Below are 23123 nucleotides of genomic sequence, written 5' to 3'. Positions count from 1 at the left end.
ATAATTTTTTATTATTTTATTATTAAAGTTAAAGAGGGAAAAAAAATATAAAAAACTTATTTTTTATTAAAAAAATTTAAAAAAAAAAAACAAGGGAAAATGAAGGATAGGTGGTGAAAATTGTAAAAAAGAGATGGACCTCTTCATAATCCAAAACAGCTGATCTACTGATAGATCTGCCCTCTAAATTTGACTGTCAGATTTTTGAGAACTCAGTCAAGTCCTACGTACACACTTAAAATGGAGATATTTTACGTTGAAACCCCGCACCAAAAGACAGCCACTAGGGCCCCCTTTGCTGATTCTGTCATTAAAAAATCATGGGAAAAAAAAAAATAAAGCTAATTTTATTTAAATAAAAAAATGCACGCAGCTGGCTGGCCTTGATCACCAATGAATCAGCAGTACAGTAATTCTCACTTGTATAAATACAAGGAGCCCGCGGGATCGAAGCTTAACCCTCGACCACAATAACCAACGAATTCTCAGAGGGAAACAACCTCTGATTTAGACCTTTTAAGGTACTCTCTCTCTCTCTCTCTCTCTTCTCTGTATTCATTTCTTATTCCCCGAACTTTCTCCAGAATTCAACTTTATTTTAGCATGTTATCATGAATTTATATATAGTTCTGAAAATTTTATGCGATGTTCGTTGATCGTCGTCATCAGCGCCACTGCTGGCCGTTTTCATCAAATTTTTTAAGTATGCACGGTAGTACTTATCAGTACTGCATCCCTTGCGTTGATGATCTCTTTGTGACTGCAAAACGACCTGATCTTATCTTTGACCTTATATTGAGAAGTTTTAGCACAAATATCATGAAGCATGCATGGTTTTAAATAAATAAAACTAATATATATATATATATATTTATATATATATATAATTGATCTAGAAATTAAACTGAAGGCATGGTGCAAATAAAAATATTTCAAATATATATTTTATTTTTGTTGAAGAAATTAATACCATCGAGTTAATAAATTAATAAAGATATGTACCATTTGAAGTACTTTTCCACCATTGAAATAGGCCAGCCGTACGTCTCTGCAAGCAGAAGCTAGCACAGTATTTATTATTATTATAAATGTTTTCCACTTCCAAATAGTTTTTCTTATTGCGAACATGCATTATATGTAATAGAGTAATTCTATATATAATTATGAAGTATGTAATTATTGTATAATTATTTTGAAAAAAAATAAGGTCTAGTATTAAAATATTAATTTTTTTCATGCAGATCTCATATTTTATTCATTTTTTTAAAATAATTACGCAGCTGTTGTACAATTTATAATTATAAATATCTTTTTTCATATATATATATTGTGCGTGATTATTGCGGCCGTGAATATCGTCATTATTTACTTATGTTTTCACGAGTCAAGAGCGCCCATGCAGGCCACTTTCGCTGGCTCCAAGCTGCTAGGTCTAAAGTTTTTTTTTTCTTTTTTTTTTTTTCCAGAAAATGAGTGGATAGTTTAATTGCCAAGTAGGACAAACTGAGGAATCCAAGTAGGAATAATATTCTCTCCTTTGTGGCCAAACGACACTAAAATCATCAGTACTTAAACAAAAGCCCCCAAATTTCTTGTAAAAAAGAAAGCATAGACTAGACGAATTATCGAATCGAATAAAAATTTAATTATATAGTTTTAGAAAATAAAAAATATCCAAAACCACCCAATAATTGTTTCATGATGGGTCTAGTTTTTGAGGTTTTAAATGATTTTTCATTACTTGTGACACCTAACCAATGCATTTAATTATTAGTATATGAATTTATTTTGTAGTGTAAATTGTTGCACGTCGATTATATATTTGTTGTGTGGTAAAGAAGTCACCTTGATGAAAACTGTGATTTGGATCTCATGCATCCAACTACCTGATCACTTGGCCCCACGTCATGATCTAATCCATTTCACACACAAAGACACAAATATATCTATATGTGTGTGTGTGTCATGGCGAGTGATCATGCGTGTATAGATCTAAATTATAGTCCATCTATCCACCGTCCACGTCCACGCCGAGACGACCCTATATATGCAAAGCTCTTAAAATCAAAATTTTAAATTTCGTACCGTACCGACTGGTACGGCCGAAATTTTTCGTTTCGGCCGTCTGACCGGTACAGGTTCTATACCTGTTCTGTACCGGTCAAAATACCGACCGTACCGGCAGGTACCGGTCATACCGGCCTCAATTTCGGCCTGTACCGGCCTATATTTTGGCCGGTATCGACCGATATTTCGGCCTGTGTTTTTTTTTTTCGTTTTTTCAAACTACAAACTTATTTTTTAACCCTCAATTCAGATTAGACTATTTATAATTTATATATATATGTATTTGTATATAATTTATTTATATATAGACTATTATTTTAGAATATAATTTTTATATATATTTATATATATAATTTATTTATAGATCGACTATCCCGAAACGTTATCCCGAAACGCTATCCCGAAACGGTATCGGTACCGAAATATTTCGTTTCAGTGCCTTGACCGGTACGCTGTCCAGTACGGTATTCAAAACATTACTTAAAACAACAGAAGCTTTTACACGTTATATAATTCTTAATTTGATGTCAAATAGTTTGGAGAAGCTTTTTTTTTTTTTTTTTTTTGGTAAAAAGTTCATTTTTTTATTGGAAAATTGTTGAATTATTTTTTAGAAAATTTTTGAAAAGTAATTTTTATTGGTTTTTGTATAAGTTTTGAGATTTTTTTGAATAAAAAATTATTAGAACATAGTTTAAAAAGTGATCAGTAGTAGATATAATATTTGAAGATTTGTTTGAATACAATTTTTTAATAATTATTTTTCCCTTTTTAGTATTTTGTACGTAGAATTAGTACGTAGTTGATAATTAGGTTTATGTGTTTTTCATCTTTTTACTTAAATCTAGGCAAATCATGATTAGATGTAAAGCTTTAATTTGATGAAAAAAAAATAAGATTTTTTTTAGATTTAAAAATGTTTGGATTGAATTTGAAGATTTCGTTAAAAAAATGTTTAAATTTTTTTAATTTAACTTTTTCAATTCCTAATTAAATATTCTACCGCTTTAAGGAAGTAGATTAATTTTGTCTAGGCCGAGATCATCAGCAAGTTTGTCTAAGAGATAGATACCATCCGAATTTCTAATCGTGCATGCATGAATATTAAATATTCTAAATACTTTATGCGTAAGTACGTACCTACAATCAGTTTTCTTGTAGCGGATCTGTCTTTAATGCAAGGCTTAACTTCAAGCTATAGGCCGAATTATCTCCTCGAATTATGTCTTTAATTAATACTTGATTTGACCTTATTTTGTCATGTTCATATACGTACATAGCTATATATATAGTTGTTTAGGGTAAAATATTAATTTGATAATAATAAGATATTGATCATCTTGTATGATTAATATAGGTTAATATCTGTGACGACATAAAGAATGTGGAAGTTAAAGATATCTGAAGGAGGGCCCAATTTGGTGAGTGTAAACAATTTCATCGGGCGAGAACATTGGGAATTCGACCCTGATGCAGGTACTCCCGAAGAACATGCTGAAGTTGAAAGGGCTCGCGAGGAGTATAAGAAAAATCGATATAAGAAGAAACAAAGTTCTGATCTTTTGATGAGGATGCAGGTAATTTCTCTCTCCCTCAATCTCTCTAGCTTGTATTTTCTCTTATATGGTTTATTTAGTGAGTCATTAATTATAGTTAATTAAGTAGTACTTAGTGAGTAAATTATGTAGGATCAAAGGAGTTAATACACATAAAGTGAATGAGACTAGAGGATATTTAATTAGAATTAGAATAATGCTACATATAATCGTGGAATATGTAAGCGTCATATAATCGTTTTGGAAAAAAGTAAAATTTACTATTAAAAAATTAATTTCTTTTTTCATATGGGACGTCCTGTATTTCTCTCTAATAAAACAACAACAACAACTGCATAGAAATTAGTAAATTCATAAAGAGATTTTATAAAAGTAAACACACAAACTGGTACTAGTTTGTTTTATAATATAATATACTACATTAAACCATATCAGTTTGAGTTTACATTTCGTTGTAATTAAATCATTTCCCCCTTTTTTTTTTTTTTGTACAAGAATATTCTCATGCCCACCAGCTAGCCTTTTAATGGATTCAAGTTTATTCTCGAGAAAATTTAGATCACGGTTCACATAACCAATTAATAGGCGATCGATTTCGTTCTCATGCCAAACAATTAATGTAGTCAACTTCAAGCCACATTATTCCTTGAAAAATGTCTGTGGAAGATGTAAATGCATGCATGAGTACATGGCACCACTAATTTGCATTTTTCCATATGACAATTAATTATCTTCAATGTCACTTTCCCACGTCAAGTGTTTAGACTTTTGAGGTTTAACAATATTAATATTGTCGTTTTCATAGGAAAAATTAAATTAGTTCTCGTGGGGAGAATTTCTTTAAATCTTATCTGCTCTTAGATGACTTTTTGCATCTTTGGAAAGCCATATCATGTAGCCATCATCAGGAATTTTGCATTTTTTTTTTTTTTGTGACATCAAAAAATATTTATTATTTTTTTGTAATTTTCTATCTTTCCTGCCTTTGTTCAAAGTTACATCATTTCCACGTGGAAAAAGTTTTATTGTGCTAGAGTAAATGCAGTCCCACTAAAGCCACTTGCTTCAATATAAAGATTAATGCTAGTTAATTCCTCATTTGAAAGAGATTTGACAGAAGACATGAGACACATACACATGACAATTTTTTTTTTTTTAATCAATTTTGCAAACCCTTTTTCTTAATTGGAGAAATTTTGAGTCATTTAATTCCATTCCTAGTATGAATTTTAATAGAGAGATTTATCATATAGTATTTATTGAAATTTATATAAATATTTCGTGCATTATTAAATGAATAATAAATACTGTAAGACCTATATTATAGGTCTCTTTTTCTCTCATGTAATATCTCTTTTTCGCTAACACAACCATACTGCTTCTCCACCACAATAATCACGTTTTCTGGCCATCATCTCTCCACCAACAGCTTGCTCTGTTTCCCTCATATAGTCATAGTCTGTCGTGTACGGGAAGTTTCTCTTGTTGGAACTACCAAGATTACTCTGATTTTACTCACGATTCTTTAATATATTTTTTTAAGAGAAGCGTTATATTTAAAAATAAAAATTATAAATTAATGTAGTTTTATGTGATTTATTAAATGTATATTATAATAAAAATAAGCTTAGAATCTGACTAGTTTGTCTGTGAGTTTATTTTTATAAAATTATTATTATTATTATTATTATTATTATTATTATTATTATTATTATTATTATTATTACGCCATACCAAGTACCTTGTGTGTCTCATGTGTTATGGGTCAAACACGTGCATTTAGGTTTTTTTATGTCCAATTAGCTGCCTTCGACGAAGTCAGCCAACCGCCGACCGAAATTGAAGAGTTGGGTCTATAAAGATTTGAACGTACTAAACCAAACAAAAATAGTATGGTTTGTCTTTACATACTAATTACTATACCCTGTAAAAAGAAACAGTATTAACTTGGAAAGAAGACCATGACAGCTTGATAAACTAATTTCTTTACTCAAATTTAAGGATTGTCCTGTGTGTTGGGATTTTGGAAAAATTCTAACTCTGATGTCTTTGATTTTTCCACTTGAAACTCACAGCTTAGAAAGGAGAATCCGCGTGGGCCAATGCCACCACCAGTAACAGTGAAAGAAACAGAGGAAATAACAGAGGAAGCAGTGACAATTACAGTGAGAAGAGCACTAAACAACCTTTCAACCCTTCAGTCTCATGATGGCCACTGGCCTGCTGAATTTGGTGGACCCTTGTTTTTCCTTCCACCCTTGGTACGTATGTTCTCAAATCATTGTTGAAATGCATTTTTTTTTTTTAGTCTAAAAACTTGCACAAAGATTAATTTGTTGAGGAATAATCTAACATTACTTGTGGAGAAGGTCTTAGATATGCTTATAAGTAATAAGTAATCATCTCTTATATAACCAATTTTATAAGATGAGTTATGTCCATAAATTTCTTTATAATATCAAAGCTTACCACAGGACGGATGAGAGCCCACACTACTGACCTTGTGACAAGGACCAGAAAAAAATACTGGCCTGCACGTGAGGGAGAGTGTTAAGGAATAATCTTACATTGCCTGTGGACAAGATCTTCAACATGTTTATAAGTAATGAACAATCATCTCTTGTAAAACCGATTTTATGAGATGAGTTAGGCCCATGAATTTCTTCTTAATTATCTTAAGTAGTTTGTTTCTAAGTAACTTAGTTGAAGTTATTACCAAATGCAGGTAATGGCATTGTACATTACTGGGGATCTCAGTACCGTTCTTTCATCACATCACCGGAAGGAAATTACTCGATACTTGTATAATACTCAGGTTTGTGTTCAATTTACATCCTATTTGGCCAACCAAAAAAGGCTTAGGAAACTGAATTGTAGCTATATATATTAAACTTACATAGTTGTTTGTGTGTTTGTTGGATAGAATGAAGATGGAGGATGGAGTTTCCATATAGTGGGACACAGCACAATGTTTGGCTCAGCTTTGAGCTATATTGCCTTAAGGTTACTTGGAGAGGGACCTGAAGATGGTGAAGATGGGGCCATGGCTAGAGGCCGGAAATGGATGCTCGACCATGGCGGCATTGTGGCGATGCCATCATGGGGAAGTTTTGGGTCTCGGTATGAACAATTGTTAGGAGTTCCTATAACTCTATTCACTAAATTGGATATGTTAGTAACTTAGAACTTGCTTCAATGATGTTAGGAAACTAGACAGATTATTTTTTTTATTAGGGAATCAGAATTAGTTTTCATGATTTTAGGAAACAAAAATCAGATTTTTTATTTCTTTAAAAATAAACCATTAATAGTTTCAATCATTTTAGTAACTAAAACTATTAATCGACCTCGTTTGTTTTCACAACCATTATTATCTAATCATTACAACTTTCTCAAATTCAAATTCTCAAACAAAATAAAATAAACAATTCAATTTTGAATTCTACAAAATATATTTACCTTATGATGGTACAGGAGTCTCAGTTGTTTTATCTGTCAAGTGAAAACTCAGAACTTCTCTCATATATAGGTACTAGGAGCGTATGAATGGTCTGGATGTAATCCATTACCCCCAGAGTTCTGGCTTCTTCCTAATTCCATCCCCCTTAGTCCAGGTTAGTTATTGTGACTCATCCTTTAATCACAAGAACAAATGTCACAGCAAGTCTAGCTATTCTAACTAATCCTCTTGGCCTTTAATTATGTGAAATGCAGGCAAAATGTTATGCTATTGTCGCTTAGTTTACATGCCAATGTCTTATCTATATGGGAAGAAGTATGTCGGTCCGATCACTGAGTTGGTTAAATCAATACGGCGAGAGCTATACAATGAGCCTTATGAACTAATTAACTGGAACAAAGCCAGGAATACAGTTGCAAAGGTTAGTAGAATAGTTCTCTTTTATGTCTTTCTTTTCCAGTCTCTAATCTGCTTATGATGAGCAATTTTCAAAATGTTTCAGAAAAGAATATGTTCGACTCAGATAATATTATTATTGTGGGCATAGATCTTTTAATTGCATAAGTAATTATCAAAAGTCTTCTGGTGAAATTCATACATACATACCCAGAACTCATTTGAAGTGCTGCTAATAAAATAGGAGGATCTCTACTATCCACATCCTCTGTTACAAGATTTGGCATGGGAATTTCTTCAACATGTAGCCGAACCTCTTCTCAAGCGTTGGCCCTTTTCATGGTTTAGACAGAGGGCAATAAAAGCAGCCATTGGTCATGTTCGTTATGAGGACGAGATCAGTAGATATCTATGCATTGGATGCGTTGAAAAGGTCAATAACTAGCTAGTACTTCAATTCTACCAGAATCAAAGACATTTTATGTGTACTCAATGTACTAAATTTGTAAAGGTAACTTGTTTTTTGAAAGGTTTTATGTTTGATGGCCCGTTGGGTTGATGATCCAAATTCAGAGGCATACAAGCTTCACTTAGCCAGACTTCCAGACTACTATTGGATTGCAGAAGATGGATTAAAAGTTCAGGTAAAATGATCATCCATAAATGAGTAGGAATGCTCATGCAATCACATATACTTAAATTATTGCTGAATAGTCAAGCTTAAAGAACCCAACATCTTGATCCATTTGAAGACTTATCTTCTCCTAAAAATATACTGAATGATGCCTGATTTGGGTGATGCAGAGTTTGGGCTGCCAGACATGGCTTGCAGTTTTTGCTATTCAAGCTATTTTGTCTTGTAATCTAAGTGAAGAGTATGGGCCAACACTACGTAAAGCTCACGAATTTATAAAGGCTTCACAGGTCAGAATATTTTTCAAATATCCATTAATTTCATTGTTTTATGGAATATAATGTTATGAACTGAATCATGGTTATTTTCCAGGTCCAAGATGACCCTCCCGGGGACTTCAAAGCTATGCACAGACACATGACTAAAGGAAGTTGGACACTCTCAATGCAGGACTATGGCTGGCAAGTCTCTGATGTCACAGGAGAAGGGTTGAAGGTAATGTCTCAATGCTATTGAAATACATTTATACAAAAATTACACATTCTGATTAAGGTTTGTATGGAAGGAAGAATTTGAGTTTTTGCAAAACCTTCTCTTCTGCAGGTTACACTCATGTTCTCCCAAATGTCCACTGACTTAGTTGGGGAAAAAATGGAGACTCAGCGGTATTATGATGCTGTGAATGTCATTCTTTCCCTACAAGTAAGAATTCAACCCACCTATATATTCTGTATTTTACTCATTTTCATCTTTAAAATGCTTTACCTGATGAGTAATCGACTTTCTTTCAATTGCCACTACAGAGTGAAAATGGTGGTTACCCAGCATGGGAGCCTCGTAGAGCATCCCCATGGATGCAGGTAAGCTTTATGATAAGGCTGGCTTCCAATATCTCAAATTTCATAAAACACAAATCTGTTCATAATTATGATAAGAAATCATTGTGCTAACTCTGCACTTACTAACATAGATTTTGTTTATATTTTTCGCAGAAGTTCAACCCCACCGAAGTCTTTGAGGATCCTCTCTTTGAGCGAGAGTAAGATGATATAACTTTATCAGGACAACAATTGCCACAGTATTGGTCATATTTTCTTCCTAACATGAGAATTGTCACCTTATATATATATATATAGGTATGTAGAATGCACTTCATCAGCACTTCAAGGTCTTGCAATCTTTAGGAAATTCTATCCCAAACACCGAAGGACGGAGATAGACAGTAGCATTTCCAGGGCCCTTCAATACATCCAAGACGTACAAGAACCTGATGGATCATGGTAACTCTATGTTTCTCAAGTATTGTATTCTTGAAAAATGAAATGCTATTATGCATAGCTGCAGAATTGATTTTTCTACCTGAAGTACTGACTCCTTTAGTTATATATTAAACAGGTTTGGAAATTGGGCAATTTGCTACACCTATGGTACATGGTTTGCTGTATCAGGATTGGCATCTTGTGGAAGAAATTACCAAAATTGTCCAGCAATACGCAAAGCTTGTGAGTTTTTGATATCAAAGCAGCTACCAAATGGTGGATGGGGAGAGAGTTACCTATCAAGCCACAACAAGGTATGAACAACTTGTTTCAGATCAAACCATATCCAAAAAAAGGGATGGAAAATCATGAAGCGAGTCATGAAATCAAGTTTCTTTTTGAAACAGGTGTGGACAAATGTAGAAGGTGACCGAGAAAATGTTGTCCAAACTGCATGGGCTTTGTTAGCACTCATTGAAGGAGGACAGGTATAGGTCTTTACTTTTCTCCATCAAAGTTTTCTTCCATCTTACCTCTTACATATGTATATTAATTATGAATGCTTTTAACTATTCAAATTCAGGCTGAGATAGATCCAACACCAATTCATCGTGGAATAAGGGTATTGATCAACTCACAAATGGAAGATGGTGACTTCCCTCAACAGGTATTAATTATTTCATGTTTATCTAAAATAATGTTAGAAACAGTTCTAGGATATGCAAGTTCAGTGCACTATCTTTGAAAAAAAGTAGGGCTCACCGTTAAAGATTTGCTTAACTTAGTGCAGGGATTGCGCAACCTATGACTAAACAAATCATGTCTCTTTATAAAAACAATTTTCTAATGTCCCAAATATAAGCATTAACGAAGGTTATTATTGGGAATGCACTACTGCAGGAAATCACAGGGGTGTATTTTAGGTATTGTGGATTAAACTATGCAGCATATAGAGACATATTCCCCTTATGGGCTCTTGGGGAATACCGCAGACGAGTTCTGCTTGCATAATAAATAAATTGCATCAATGCGGATGCATGCAAGAAGATCATCGATCAGTTTTGAACAGATAAATGCCCTGATCTCATGGCTCTAGCGTCTCCAATATTATTATAAATACACATACAAAATCGTGTCCTGTAAGAAAGAAACGTAGATCGATATATATGACTTCCCGAAACAAAACAAAAATATATACAGTTTCTACTGCTACTTGATCGAAGGTGCAAAATATGTCATAAATGCTGCTTCTTTTGTAAGCATCTCTTGAAACGTTTCGGCGCTTCTCAATAATGCGATGTAATAATACTTCTTGTGGATCTACTCCAAATAAAAGAGTCTTCAATGTACGTATGTCTTACCCTTAGTTTATGAAATGATCTCTCTCTCTCTCTCTCTCTCGCTCTCATGTGGGTCCTGATTTTCTCTTTTTATGTAGAAATTATCGTTTTTAATATCATCCTCTCGACATTTCTTGACGTGATATTAAATAATATGTACCCCACAAATGAAATATAATATATAGTCTTTTAATTATTAAATATTACATCATAAAATGGTGAAAAAATGCAACTAAAAGAGATTATATATGGATAATATTAATCAAGAATAATAAATATGTCTTGACTTGGTGGTGGTGGCTACATGCATGTTACAGCTACATAGAAATTTACAACTAGGCATGATGTCCAGAGCCTAGAACAAAAAATTAGATCTGTTCTGGGTTAAGCAGTCCAATCAAGCCCAGCCAAAAAGTCTAAAGGCTTGGGCCAAACCTAAGCAGCCCAATCAAGCCCAGCACAACTCTAGCTACTCTCGTCATAACTACACTCCAAAATTATTTAACTTAAATTCAAATATGAAATATGATCACACACCGTTGATTGACAGATCTGAATCGATTTGTCACATTTTAAAGTTAATGGTGCTGGAATATCTTGACAAAAAACCATCGCAATGATGATAAAATTAGATGACTATGATGTAAATGGGACAATATCGCACGTAAACATGTAGTAATATATATTGAAATCGCCCATAAAAACCAACTTCAAAAAGCTCTTTCACGCATTTTTTTTCAGGTTTAATTTGATCTATTGTCTTCAATTCATAAGTTCCTCATGTTAAATTTAGCACGAGTACTTACATCTAAATAATTTTCTTGGTCTAAGGTCAAAATAATCAGTTACGAATTATGATGGGAAGACATTAATATTAATGGTAAATTAACATATATACTTTTGAAGCTCTACATATTAATGCCGGCTAATCAATTTAGTAGGGTTAGTGCACCCTTGTTTTTGGTAGCTAGCTCTCATGTTAGTTACTAGGTCATCATGTTAATATATATATATATATATATATATATATATATATATATATATATTCGTCTAATATTCTAGTATATTTGAGCTAGGCAAAGTTTGCGATTGTTTAGCATATGTTAATTTATTGATAAGTGCTCTAACCATGATCAGGTTTTATAAAAGTAAACTCACAAATTGATATAGTTTCATATGATACGTTAGATCTATTTTATAATAAAAGTAACTTTATAATCTGACATACCACGTCAAACCAAGTCAATTTATTAATATACTTTTGTAAAATTATTTTGTGACTAAAGCATTTCTCTAATTTAGATGAGCACTCAAACGGTTATATTTCGAAAAAACAAAAACAGAAAACATAATTTTGATTAAAATCCCAAATGATATCTAACCATAGAAAAAGGAATAATTTGTTGATGTGCATCGGTATGTGCATCACAACTAGAGAACCTATCGGCTCAGGGCCGGCTCAATGGTAAGGTCATTTAGGTCATTATCTATATAAGGCCCTCAAAAATAAAAACCATTTCATTAAATAAAATTTTAAATAAATTTCACAGTTTCAATGTGTGCAAGGCCCTATAATACTAAATTTAATATTTAATACAATGAATTTTTTTTATAGGTAGTATAATGAATTACTTATATTTTAAATAATTTTTTTAAGATCTTGCTAAATTACTAGCAAAAAATCTGCATTGAGACTTCATTTTAAGTTGTTGCTGTAAATATAAATTCACAAAAATTGTATTTAAAAATTTTAAATAAAATCTCATTTTATTGAAACATTTGAAAATATTTCATATAATAATTTATATTTTATTGTATTATAATTACAAATAAATCACTTAAATTTCACCTTATGTCTCAATTTGTATTGAGCTGCCCCTACAGCCAGATCGCAATAGTGAAATAAAAGGTGAGCTATTCTAGTCATTTTAATAGTCAACATAACATAAAATGTCTAAAATATCTCATATTTTAGAATAAATGAATACTACTAATTTCAAATAAAATAAAAATAATGAGTTTCAGGTGAGTCTAAAGAGTAAATATTGTCTCATTAACGATCCTTTCGCAAGTGAAGTGGGAAAGTTACATTGGCTTTAAAAAGACAGAAGGCTCAGGAGCTTCAGGATTACTTTGAGCAGAATAAGCTTGAAGATGCAAATCAAGGTCCGTTCTTTGGGCTCAACGCTTAGAAACAAGTTCTAGCCTCTCGCCAGTCACCGTAGTCACGCTGATAGAGGTAAGGACATCAAGTACGTGCTAAATCTCTACTTTCTCTCAGACTGCCCTTTTTTCTGTTCTCTTTTGTCATTTCCATCACTCCCTCCAGTGGTTGTTACCGCTAACAAATTCGTCGTAGCCACCCCCACAGCTGGCACCGCCTCCCATGCCAGAGAAAAATGCATTTTTCCCTCTGATGCACTACTTTTCCCACCACTTTTCTCTTTTTGGAAAGGCTGGAAAGCAACAACACCACCATTGTTCCTCTTCAAATCCGTTGTCTTTCTCGGTACATCCTGCAAAAAACCCATAAAAAGCTTCAATCTTTCCCATCCTTTCCCTCGAGTTTACTCAACAACCAAATAACACTTAAACAAAAAGGATTCTTTTTAATCGCTCTACTAGGGTTTTGGTTAGTCGTTGCTGCGTTTACGTTTGGCAGCCTCTGCATGGCAGCCATTGATGCCTTGCCAGACTCGGCAAGCCATCATTGGTCATTCTCTAAACTAGTCTCTGCGGTTTCGCAACTGTTTCTTGAGATGGATGTTTCTTTTCGTCCACCAAAGCTGATCGAATGGGAGCTCTGCTTCCTTTTTCTGTGGAAGAGTTGGATCGCACTGTCTAGCCTTTTAGATTCTCATTAGTCTTGAAATTCTTGTAGCAGAGGCCTTCTCTAGATGCCATTCGTGGCTTCCTTCGAAGTCAGTGGGGATTGGCTAGTGCTCCTGTGGTGTCATCGATGCAAAAGCCAAGAAACGTGTTTGTCCGAATGTCCAATGAAGCAGACTTCCATAAAGCTCTCTCCAGAGAGTCATGCGACGCTAATGGTGTTCCTAATCGGCAGTTTGCATGGACGCCGGATTTTGATGAAGAAAGTGAACCACCATGCGTTCTGGTATGGGTCTTTTTGCCTGGTCTTCCTCCTAATTTTTTTCATACGTCGATGTTGAAAACGCTTACGGCACCAATTGGACGGTTTATCCGACGTAATAATCCAACTCTTTGTGCAATAAGAGTGGACGGGGAAAGAGTTTGTCTTGAGATAGATGCATCAAAAGAGCCCATCTCTTATTTTTGGATTGGTATACCTGGAATGCCATGGAGTATAAGACAAGAGATTATTTACGAGACACTTTCGGCTTATTGTCGGACTTGTAGATCACAGGAACATAATGAAAGGACCTGCAGAATGGGTAGAGATACCAAGAAGAATCAATCCAAGGGAGGGCAGGTCTGGGTAAAAAAATTTGAGAAGCCGATAGTGGAAATTGAGGTCGAAAGGGGCACTCTGATTGTGGAGCATGGTGAGCAGCCGATGTTGGGTCTTGAGGGTCAAGGTGTTTTGTAGGAAGATGATGGCATTATAGGAGAGGATGACACTGTTGAACGTAATAAGGTGGTAGGGACGGGTGGCTTGGAGGCTTTGAAGGAAGGTATTGATGTCCCTGTGCAACATGTTATGCCGGCGTTGGAGGATGTCCTTGTGCAACCTGTTAAATTGGTTCCATGCAACGTGCTTAATATGGAACCTTCAACGTCCAAAACAGATGGTGGTGGTGGAGGTTCATCAGCTTGTGTTGTGGGGTATGATATGGATGTAGCACCGGGTGTTACGTACTTTGGAGGATACCATACAGCTAGTATCAGCTGAACAAAGTTCTGAGTATGTAGACATGGTACCAATTGGTCAATCTTTTGGCTGAGGGTTTTGTTGCTCAAAGCGAGAAGGAATTGACCAGGTACACTATGGAAGAAACTTAGTCTAACAATGAAATTGATAGGGACACGATGCGGGCTGATATGCAAAACTATTACTGCACAGATGCAGAAGCCCCAAAAGATTTTACTGGTAAGGTAAAGACAAAAAGCTCTACCATGTTGGTAATATGCCCCTCCAAACTTAATTTATAATTAGTCCTATTATTTTTTAGAGTATAAGGTGAATTGGTACGTCCCAGTTGCATTTAAAAAATTTTATTAATACTTATAGACTTAATATCATTGCTCTTGCTAAACCTTTTTTCTTGAGAATATAATTTCTAGTCTTTTTAGTAGGTTTAATTGCGATTCTTATTTTACTAATGAAGTGTATGAAGGCAAAATCTGTCTGTTGTAGAACTCGGCAGTTTCAATGCAATGGTTGGCAAGTTCTAGTTAGTTTGTGACTGTGAAGATTGAGGAGCATGTTCATGCCTTCATCCTTACTGTTGTGTATGCCAATTATAATCGGGTTGAGAGGAAAGTTCTTTGGAAGGATTTGGAGGCTATTGGTAGTGGTAATTTCCAGTGGATTCTTTGTGATGATTTTAATAATATTAAAGATGATTCGGAAAGAAGAGGTGGACATCGTCGCTAGTTTTCTGTGATGGAGGAGTTTAACCTCTGCTTACAAAGTTATGGTTTGTTGGATATGTATTTTAAAGGCCCGAGGATGACTTGGTGCAATGGCCAAGGTGGGTTGGCTCGGAGTTGGGCTAGGTTAGATATATGCTTTATTCACTCTAATTTTCTAAATGGTTTTTGGAATGTCTATTATCATGTCTTATCATTCTCCTATGGTGATTCAAATGGGAGAGGACTCTTTTAAATATGGCGCTAGTCCCTTTCACTTTTAGCATATGTGGATTGATCATACGGATTTTCTCAGCTTTGTGGAAGGGGTTTGGAAACAGGAAGGGATTGGTTTTGGGCTTCATAAATTATCCTCTAAATTGAAAAGGGTTAAGATGGCCTTAAGGGAGTGGATTCAGCATGTGTTTGGTAAAACTAATGTTATTATCAAAGATCTTGAACATTGCAATGAGAGTTTAGATAATAGTCTCCAAGTTTGTTTTAATGCTGAGGTCGACTATGATCTCATGGTGTCTAAATTGGAATTATCTACATGGAAGAATAGAGAGGAGATGAGACTTTTTCATATGGCTAAGAAACATTGGCTGAAAGATGAGGATCAAAATTCTAAATTTTTCCATACTATTCTAAATTCTAGAAAGCATAAAATGGTCAATGACATGTGTCTTGCTGATGGAACTATGTTACATTCTCCGCTTAAAATCCATCAGGTTTTTGTTGAGTACTTTCAACAATGTTTGGGCCAAAGTCGTAGAGAACATCTGCCAAATTTGAGTGACTTAATTTCTCCTATGATCACTAAAGAAGAGAACCTCTCTCTGTAAAGATCCTTCGATGGTTGAACTAAAAGATGCTCTCTTTAGTATCCTTATTGACAGCAGTCCTTTCCCTGATGGTTTTGGTTCTGGCTTCTTTAAAGTGTGTTGGGATTTTCTTAAGGTTGATTTATTGGAAGTCATTTCTGATTTTTTCCATACAAAGTCTTTTCCCAAGTTCTATACAGCTTATTACATTGTTTTGATTCCTAAGGTGAAAAAGCTTACTGGTTTTGATAAATTCAGGCCTATTGGCCTTTGCTCGATTATTTATAAAATCCGCTTTAAGATTATTGTGGCCTGCTTGACGAATTTACTTTCAAAAATGATCTCTCAGGAGCAATGGGTGTTTATCCATTGTCGTAATATTTTTAAAAATATTAGTTTAACTCAGAAGATGGTCCATTCTCTCCACAAAAAATCCAATTGGGGTAATGTGTTGATTAAACTTGATATGTCCAATACGTATGACAGGGTTAATTGGTGTTTCTTACTTCATGTCTTGGATGCTTTTGGGTTTTCTCCTCAAGTCTATGATCTGATTAAGGCGTGTATTTCCTTACCTTGGTATTCCATTATGATGAATGGCACTCCTATGGGATTCTTCAAAGGTGAACATGGTATGCGGCAAGGTGATCCTCTTTCGCTATATTTGTTTATCATTATGCAAGAGGTGCTTTCTTGTCTGCTCAATCATTACTTTGATCAAGACAAAATTGGTCAATTCTCTCAAGCTAGAGGTACTCTACTTGTTATCCATCTCATATATGCTGATGATATTGTTATCTTTGCTAATGGTGATAAAAGATCTATGCGAGGTTTGAATCATGTTTTGAAGATTTATGAGGACTGATCGGGTCAAGTCATTAATAAAAATAAAAGTGTTATTTATTGTTCTAAACTTATTCTGGCTTCCAGAAAGAGTTTGCTCCTTCACATTACTAGCTTTTATGAAGGGTCTTTTCCTTTCAAATATTTGGATGTTCCTCTTGTGACTGGTAGATTGAAAGCCTTTGATTTAGGAGAGTTACTTGGGAAAGTTAAAAAGAAAATTGCAGGCTAGAAGATGAAATTACTTTCTGCAGGTGGTAGAATTATTCTTTTGAGGCATGTTTTGTCAAGCATGGCCACTCATCTTCTTGATGTTTTACATGTCCCAAAAGTGGTTCCCACGGCGTTGAATAGGCTTTTGAGCTCTTTCTTTTGGGGTGATTTAGAGGGTAAAGATAAGAGAAAATAGATGGTTTGGGAAAATATTTGTACACTCATTGAAGAATGTGGGGTGGGTATTCAAGATTTTGGGAATATCCAAAGGGCTCTTAATATGAAGCTTGCTTAGAGATTGATTTCGGGGCATTCATTGTGGGCGGATTTCTTTAGAGGCTAGTATGTTAGAGGTGATCATTTACTCTTAGTGGATCTGTCTAAGGGTACTCAATTTTGGAAGGCTATTGTTAATAGTATGACGGACGTCTTAAATAATTCTAAGTGGTTAGTGAGAGATGGAAAGATCTCTTTCTGGTATGATAACTGGGATGAAGATGATCATCTTCATGACCAGTACTCGGTGATTGAGAAGCCTTTATTGAAGATAAAAGAGTGTCGTATTGAAAATGGGTGGGATACTCTACTCTTGGAAAGGTTTGTGGGTTTCCAAAAAGCTAATTATTTGGTTCATTTCTTGGCTAGGCGCAAAGAGGGGCATGATGTTCTTATTTGGAAGAGTTAAAATGGTGGTAATTTTAATACTAAAAGTGCTTGGTACTATATTAGAGTTTAGGTGCCTTCTTTACCTTGGGCTCAATGGATTTGCATACTAACCTCCTTAAGAAAACTGACATTATGATGTGGAAAGCTATTAATAACTGTTTAAGTGTGGATGAGAATATTAAAATAGCTGGCATTCCTATGGTCTTTAAATGTAATTTTGCTTTGTGGGTCATCTTGAGGATCTCAATCACATTCTTTGTACAGGTGATTTTGCTAGACAAATATGGAATTTGGCAGCGGTTCGATTAGGTGTGCATATGGGTCTTTTCCGCACTTGGCAGGAGCAAGTTAATTTCTAGTTTCGTCGTGCTGGGCATTCCTCTTCACATTCGGACTATCTTTGGTCTCCTCCAGTCCATTGTTTCTTGGAAGTTATGGGATAAACGTTGCAAAGTCCGGTATGAGGGTAAGGTTGATGCGGTTAAGTCAGTTTGGCATGTTATTAAATTCTGAATCCATCGTGTTATGCAAGTGTTTATGAAATCTTTGACGCTCCCGAAGTATGATGTTATTTTAAAGAGGTTGAATGTTCCGATTTTAACTCCTAAAGCTAAGAAGGTTACTCTAGTGAAATGGATTCGGCCTCAGCAAGATTAGGTGAAGCTTAATACTAATAACAGTAGTTTGGATAATCCAGGTCTGGCTGGTGCCGGGGGTGTTATTCGGGATGCTAGTGGTAAGTTGTGTGTGGCTTACTCTGTGTTCTTAGGTCAGGGCTCTAATAATTTTGCATAAATGAGAAGTTTACTGGAATGAGTTAGGAGGTGTTGTCAACTTGGCTTTTATCGGGTTCATATTGAGACAGACTCTCAACTTCTAGTCAACTAGGTTACTAGGGGTATTTGTAATATTTGGTATCTTGGAGATTTTTGGGATGGGATCCAAACTTGCATTCTTTGCATGGACTATAAAATTGCTCATATCTATGGCGAAAGTAATGTTATGGCTGATTTTCTTGCTAAGCATGGTGCTGGGAATTTAAATACGGACTGGATTGATGATAGGGATATTTTATCTAGTCAGTTAAGAGGCCTTCTTCACATGGACAGAATTGTTTTTCCTTATTTGAGGTTATCAAAGTGGAAGTACTTGGTTTTTGCTTCTCGATTCTTCTTACAGGTTGGTTTCTTAGGGTTGTTCTTTCTATTTGGTTTATAATTTTTTGGCTTTCTTAATTTGTGGTTGGATCTTTTGGTTTTTGATACCTGGGTTTGTCTTTATACTTATTTGTAACCCTTAGGTGTTTGGTTGTAACCACGATTTTTCTCTCCCAAAAGTGAGGGCTATCAATAAAATTGGGGTACCATCCTCTTCTTAAAAAAAAAAAAAATATTGATAGATAAAATTAATGTCTAAGTCATGCTGAAAAATGAAGATCCTATTAAAAGTGAGATATGAATGTAACTTAGTACGACTGGTTGGTAAATAGTAGCGTCAAGCTGCCGACTTTAGTGGTAAGTACTTAGAGCATTAATAGTATACTCAACAAAATTTAACCAAAATTTGGCTAGAGAATTCACTTTTATAAATTTAGCTAGAAACTTTTCAACAAAACCAAATAACAAACTCTCCAAATCTATCACTATTCTATTAAAATATTGATTTTGATCTCTTCATTTATTTTAATTCTAATTGTAATTTGAATATTTATTCATTATTAAAAAGTACACATTAATTTTCTGGCATTCATATTATTCCTAACGGATATAATCTTCTAACGGTTTTTTTTTACAATGGTCATATTCTTTTAATTGATATATTTTTTCAACTGTCATATTTTTTCCGATATATTTTTTTAACGGCTATATTTTTTCAACGGTCATATCTTGGCATGAAGCACATCAACTGAAGCTTGTTGTTCCTCCATCTTTCTCTTCTTGCGTGGGAGTAAGATAAATTTTTCTTTATCTTTTCTTCTTGTGCGGGAGGAATAGCAGGCAGCAGGAAGAGAATTATTTATGGTGAAAATTATATTTAGCTAGCCTCTTGTGAATAAATCTTGGGCTAAAATTAATGTTCATTTATTGAGTCCATTATAGTGGATTTTTATAAAACCTAGCTAAACTAAGTTGAGTCTACTACTAGTTCTCTTATTGTGAATGGTGACCCTATAAAAACTTCTTATAAGGTGGTAAGCTTATATCTGTTAAAACCCTGATTTTTATTATTATTTGCAAAACTGGCTATCAAGTTTATGTTCTGATCAACAGGTTCGGTATATAAACGATGTTTAGGGGTACTGTTTAAATAATAATTTATTAATTTGTAAAAACGTTATTCTATTCTTAAGTGGATGTACTGTAAAGCACAGTACCATCCGCATTCACATGCATTTGATAAAAGTTCACATAAATATAAAAAATTAGTAATGTTTACAGAATTATGAGAAATTGTTAATTTTAATACTTAACCAATTAATTGTTTTTCATTTTTAAGAAATAATTGTTTAAGCGGAAGAAAAGTAATTATACAACCATAATGTTCTTACAACAATTTCTACGTACAACTTTATTTTAAAGAAGATTGAAGTGTATTTTTTATAAAATAAGCTGTAAAATAATAATAATAGTATCATCATTTTTTTTTAAAATACGTTTTATTGAAAATAGAATTATATAAAGATATTTTATAGAGATAATTTAGTCTTTCCAAAATTACTTTTGCATGGCATTAATGAACAGATGGCCGTATTAAGCTATGGCAAAGATGGCCGGACCCATCCTCTGTATTCTAGGGTTGGTCAATTCATTAATTTCCGTCGCATACAGCCTCTTTGTCATTAATTAATTAACACTAATTTAAAAAGGTTAACATCTCTCAAAATCTTTATCCAGATTTTATAGTTCGTCTACATCATTTATAATTATTTGGGTTTTTTTAAATAATATTAAATATTTAATAAATATTATAAGAGAAACTTTGTATATAAATGCCTCTCTTACTTTAAACTCCAAAAAGATACAAAAGGAAATTTAAAAAAAAAAAAAAAAAAAAAAAAAAAAAAAAAAAGGGGATGATTTGGGGAGCTTCGGCAAAAATCATATATCATAGTAACTTTTCTAAATTCTTTGGGATTTGAGACTTGTGGATATTGATCGCATAGTATTTATAATAATTTAAGTATTATTTTTAAATAAACTTTAATAGATAATTGGTAAATAATAAAATATATAACCCAAAAATGGTAACACCGCATAATTAATATAAAATAAATTTACAAATTTATTATAATAAATTATTCTTTGCATTTTTCGTATTGTAAAGCCTTATGTAATTTGATACGTATTTTTCTTTGCATTCAAAAATTATTCTTTACATTAATAAATTATTCTTTGTATTAATAAATTATTGTTTACATTAAATTTTATCCATCCAATGAAGCCGTAATTATAAAATATCGAAAATGTCTATTATAAGAAATAGACATAATAATTATGTATTATAATTTAAACAACTTTGTTCGTTATTGGCTTTCCAATCCCATTAAAATAAATATGTCAATATTAACAATTATGCATTGCTTAGGAAAAATTGGACCGTTTGATCTTCGCATTACAGCAACGAAAATGTACTTTCCAAATTGTTATAATTTAATTTTATAAAGAACACCCTTACACTGAGAATAAAAATATATAAATGCCATAGAATGGAAATAATATTCAATAACCACCTCTAGCTGCCCACATAGCAATGGCAATCTCATCCCCGACTGCAACCATAACTTGGGCTGATTCAATGTTCATGTCAGGATGAAGCGGTTTTGCTGCGTCAGTAACCGCACCACGACCATTTGGATCAAGCCTTTTGGCTCTCCATTCCTCGAATAACCAGTCATCTGGATTCACCGTCGAATAAAATTATGTAATGTACAACAGGGTTTTACCAAGTTCCCCTGCCACCCAACTGAATATGCAGGAATGTATCTTAACATTTTAACAAAATCTCACTGAAAATGGTGATATAATATTCCATCTTCAAGGAATTCAGAGTGTCAGATCGCAAGCATGTTATTGTATTTTGGCTTTAAAAAAGGGTTATCTGACTCACCTATCTCATTAAACTCCAAAAGCACGATTAAAGGCAAGCAAAGCAACCACTTTTCATCCCCAAAACAGAGGCTAATCTTATATTTCAGCTTAATCTAAAGAGGTAAAGCCTAAGAAGTTAAAAGCACAAGGAAATCTACATCCGACCAAGCAAGAGTTTGAAGGTCTGGAATCTTATATATTACAGTTAATTTCATTTCTCTCTTCGGGGTAAAGTTTTTAATTATGTCACCTTATCAATTGCCAATCTCATCCATGATAAAATAACTTTAAGAAAAACCTTAAAAAACAGATTCTACAAAACCACTTTCATAAATACCATTGAAGATACATTTTAAAAACTTTGTAAATTCAAACATACTATCCACAGGGACCTATCTGTCTACCATACACAGAGTTGTGGCTCACGTCAAAGCATATCCAACATCAAAGCATATCAACATTAAAGCATCAATACATTTACATCCAACATAGCAATGCAACTCGCACGGAAATAAATTCACATACTTGGAAGGAGCGCGTCCTTGGAGCCGTCGTGGTGATAGAATGAGACCAACGGAGTTTACCACTAGACCTGCGAAGTGGGTGCAGTGTTTGCGAGGAGCTGGAGTGATGGGTTTGTTGGGTCTCGGCATGGTGTATTTGTAATAGGTACATGGCATAACTTTAGGGCAGGCCAGGGGCAGGGGAATCTAACGTTAGGTTCAAAATGAAAGTGATTCAGAAGGACAATGGGGGCAGCATGAGCAGAGCTGGGACGAAGGGACTTACCAAGCACGCGTGATCAGAACTGGTTGCGGAGCAGGGGTGTCAATGCGCTTGCAGGAGATGAGTCCTTCCCAACCACCATGTTGAATGGTCTGTGCAGTCTCGGGGAGGATCTGCAAAAATGGTCTTCGAAACCTTCGTTGCACTGTGAGGCACAGTGGTTTTGGGTACGGCTGCGACCTGGCTTGGATGGCAGAGATGAGTCGGCACGGTTTGGGTACAAGCTAGGGTCTGGAGACGAAAGCCTTGGATGCACTGTGAGGCACAGGGGGTGGGTGGGTTCAAAGTTACTCAGCCAACTGTAAAAGCTTATTTCGTCTGAAAAGGAAAAGCAAGAAAGACGTTAATTTTTCGTTAGTAAAAATAGGTGAAACGCTCTCACGTAGCGTTTGGTTACGAAGATCATCTTGCCGTACAAATAGAGTTGAGATTTAAAATAA

General features: G+C 34.3%; 1 protein-coding gene across 1 annotated transcript; it reads left to right on the top strand.

The window, feature by feature from the left end:
* The first annotated feature begins 357 nt into the window (after positions 1 to 357).
* On the top strand, positions 358 to 10495 carry LOC121244845 (lupeol synthase-like). Its single transcript, XM_041143066.1, is given in 20 exon segments — positions 358 to 521; positions 3425 to 3644; positions 5699 to 5884; positions 6349 to 6438; positions 6547 to 6727; positions 6730 to 6743; positions 7153 to 7237; positions 7338 to 7504; positions 7724 to 7912; positions 8010 to 8123; positions 8284 to 8403; positions 8486 to 8608; positions 8717 to 8815; positions 8917 to 8973; positions 9106 to 9152; positions 9250 to 9393; positions 9509 to 9686; positions 9780 to 9860; positions 9956 to 10039; positions 10273 to 10495. Coding segments are annotated over 19 exon segments (2265 nt in total). The 5' UTR covers positions 358 to 521; positions 3425 to 3449; the 3' UTR covers positions 10384 to 10495.
* Positions 10496 to 23123: the final 12628 nt, after the last annotated feature.

The sequence above is a fragment of the Juglans microcarpa x Juglans regia genome, chromosome 8S (genome assembly GCF_004785595.1).
Source record: "Juglans microcarpa x Juglans regia isolate MS1-56 chromosome 8S, Jm3101_v1.0, whole genome shotgun sequence".
Taxonomy (NCBI): domain Eukaryota; kingdom Viridiplantae; phylum Streptophyta; class Magnoliopsida; order Fagales; family Juglandaceae; genus Juglans; species Juglans microcarpa x Juglans regia.
Note: the sequence above shows the minus strand (reverse complement) of the source record. Positions and strands in the feature narration are given on the sequence as shown.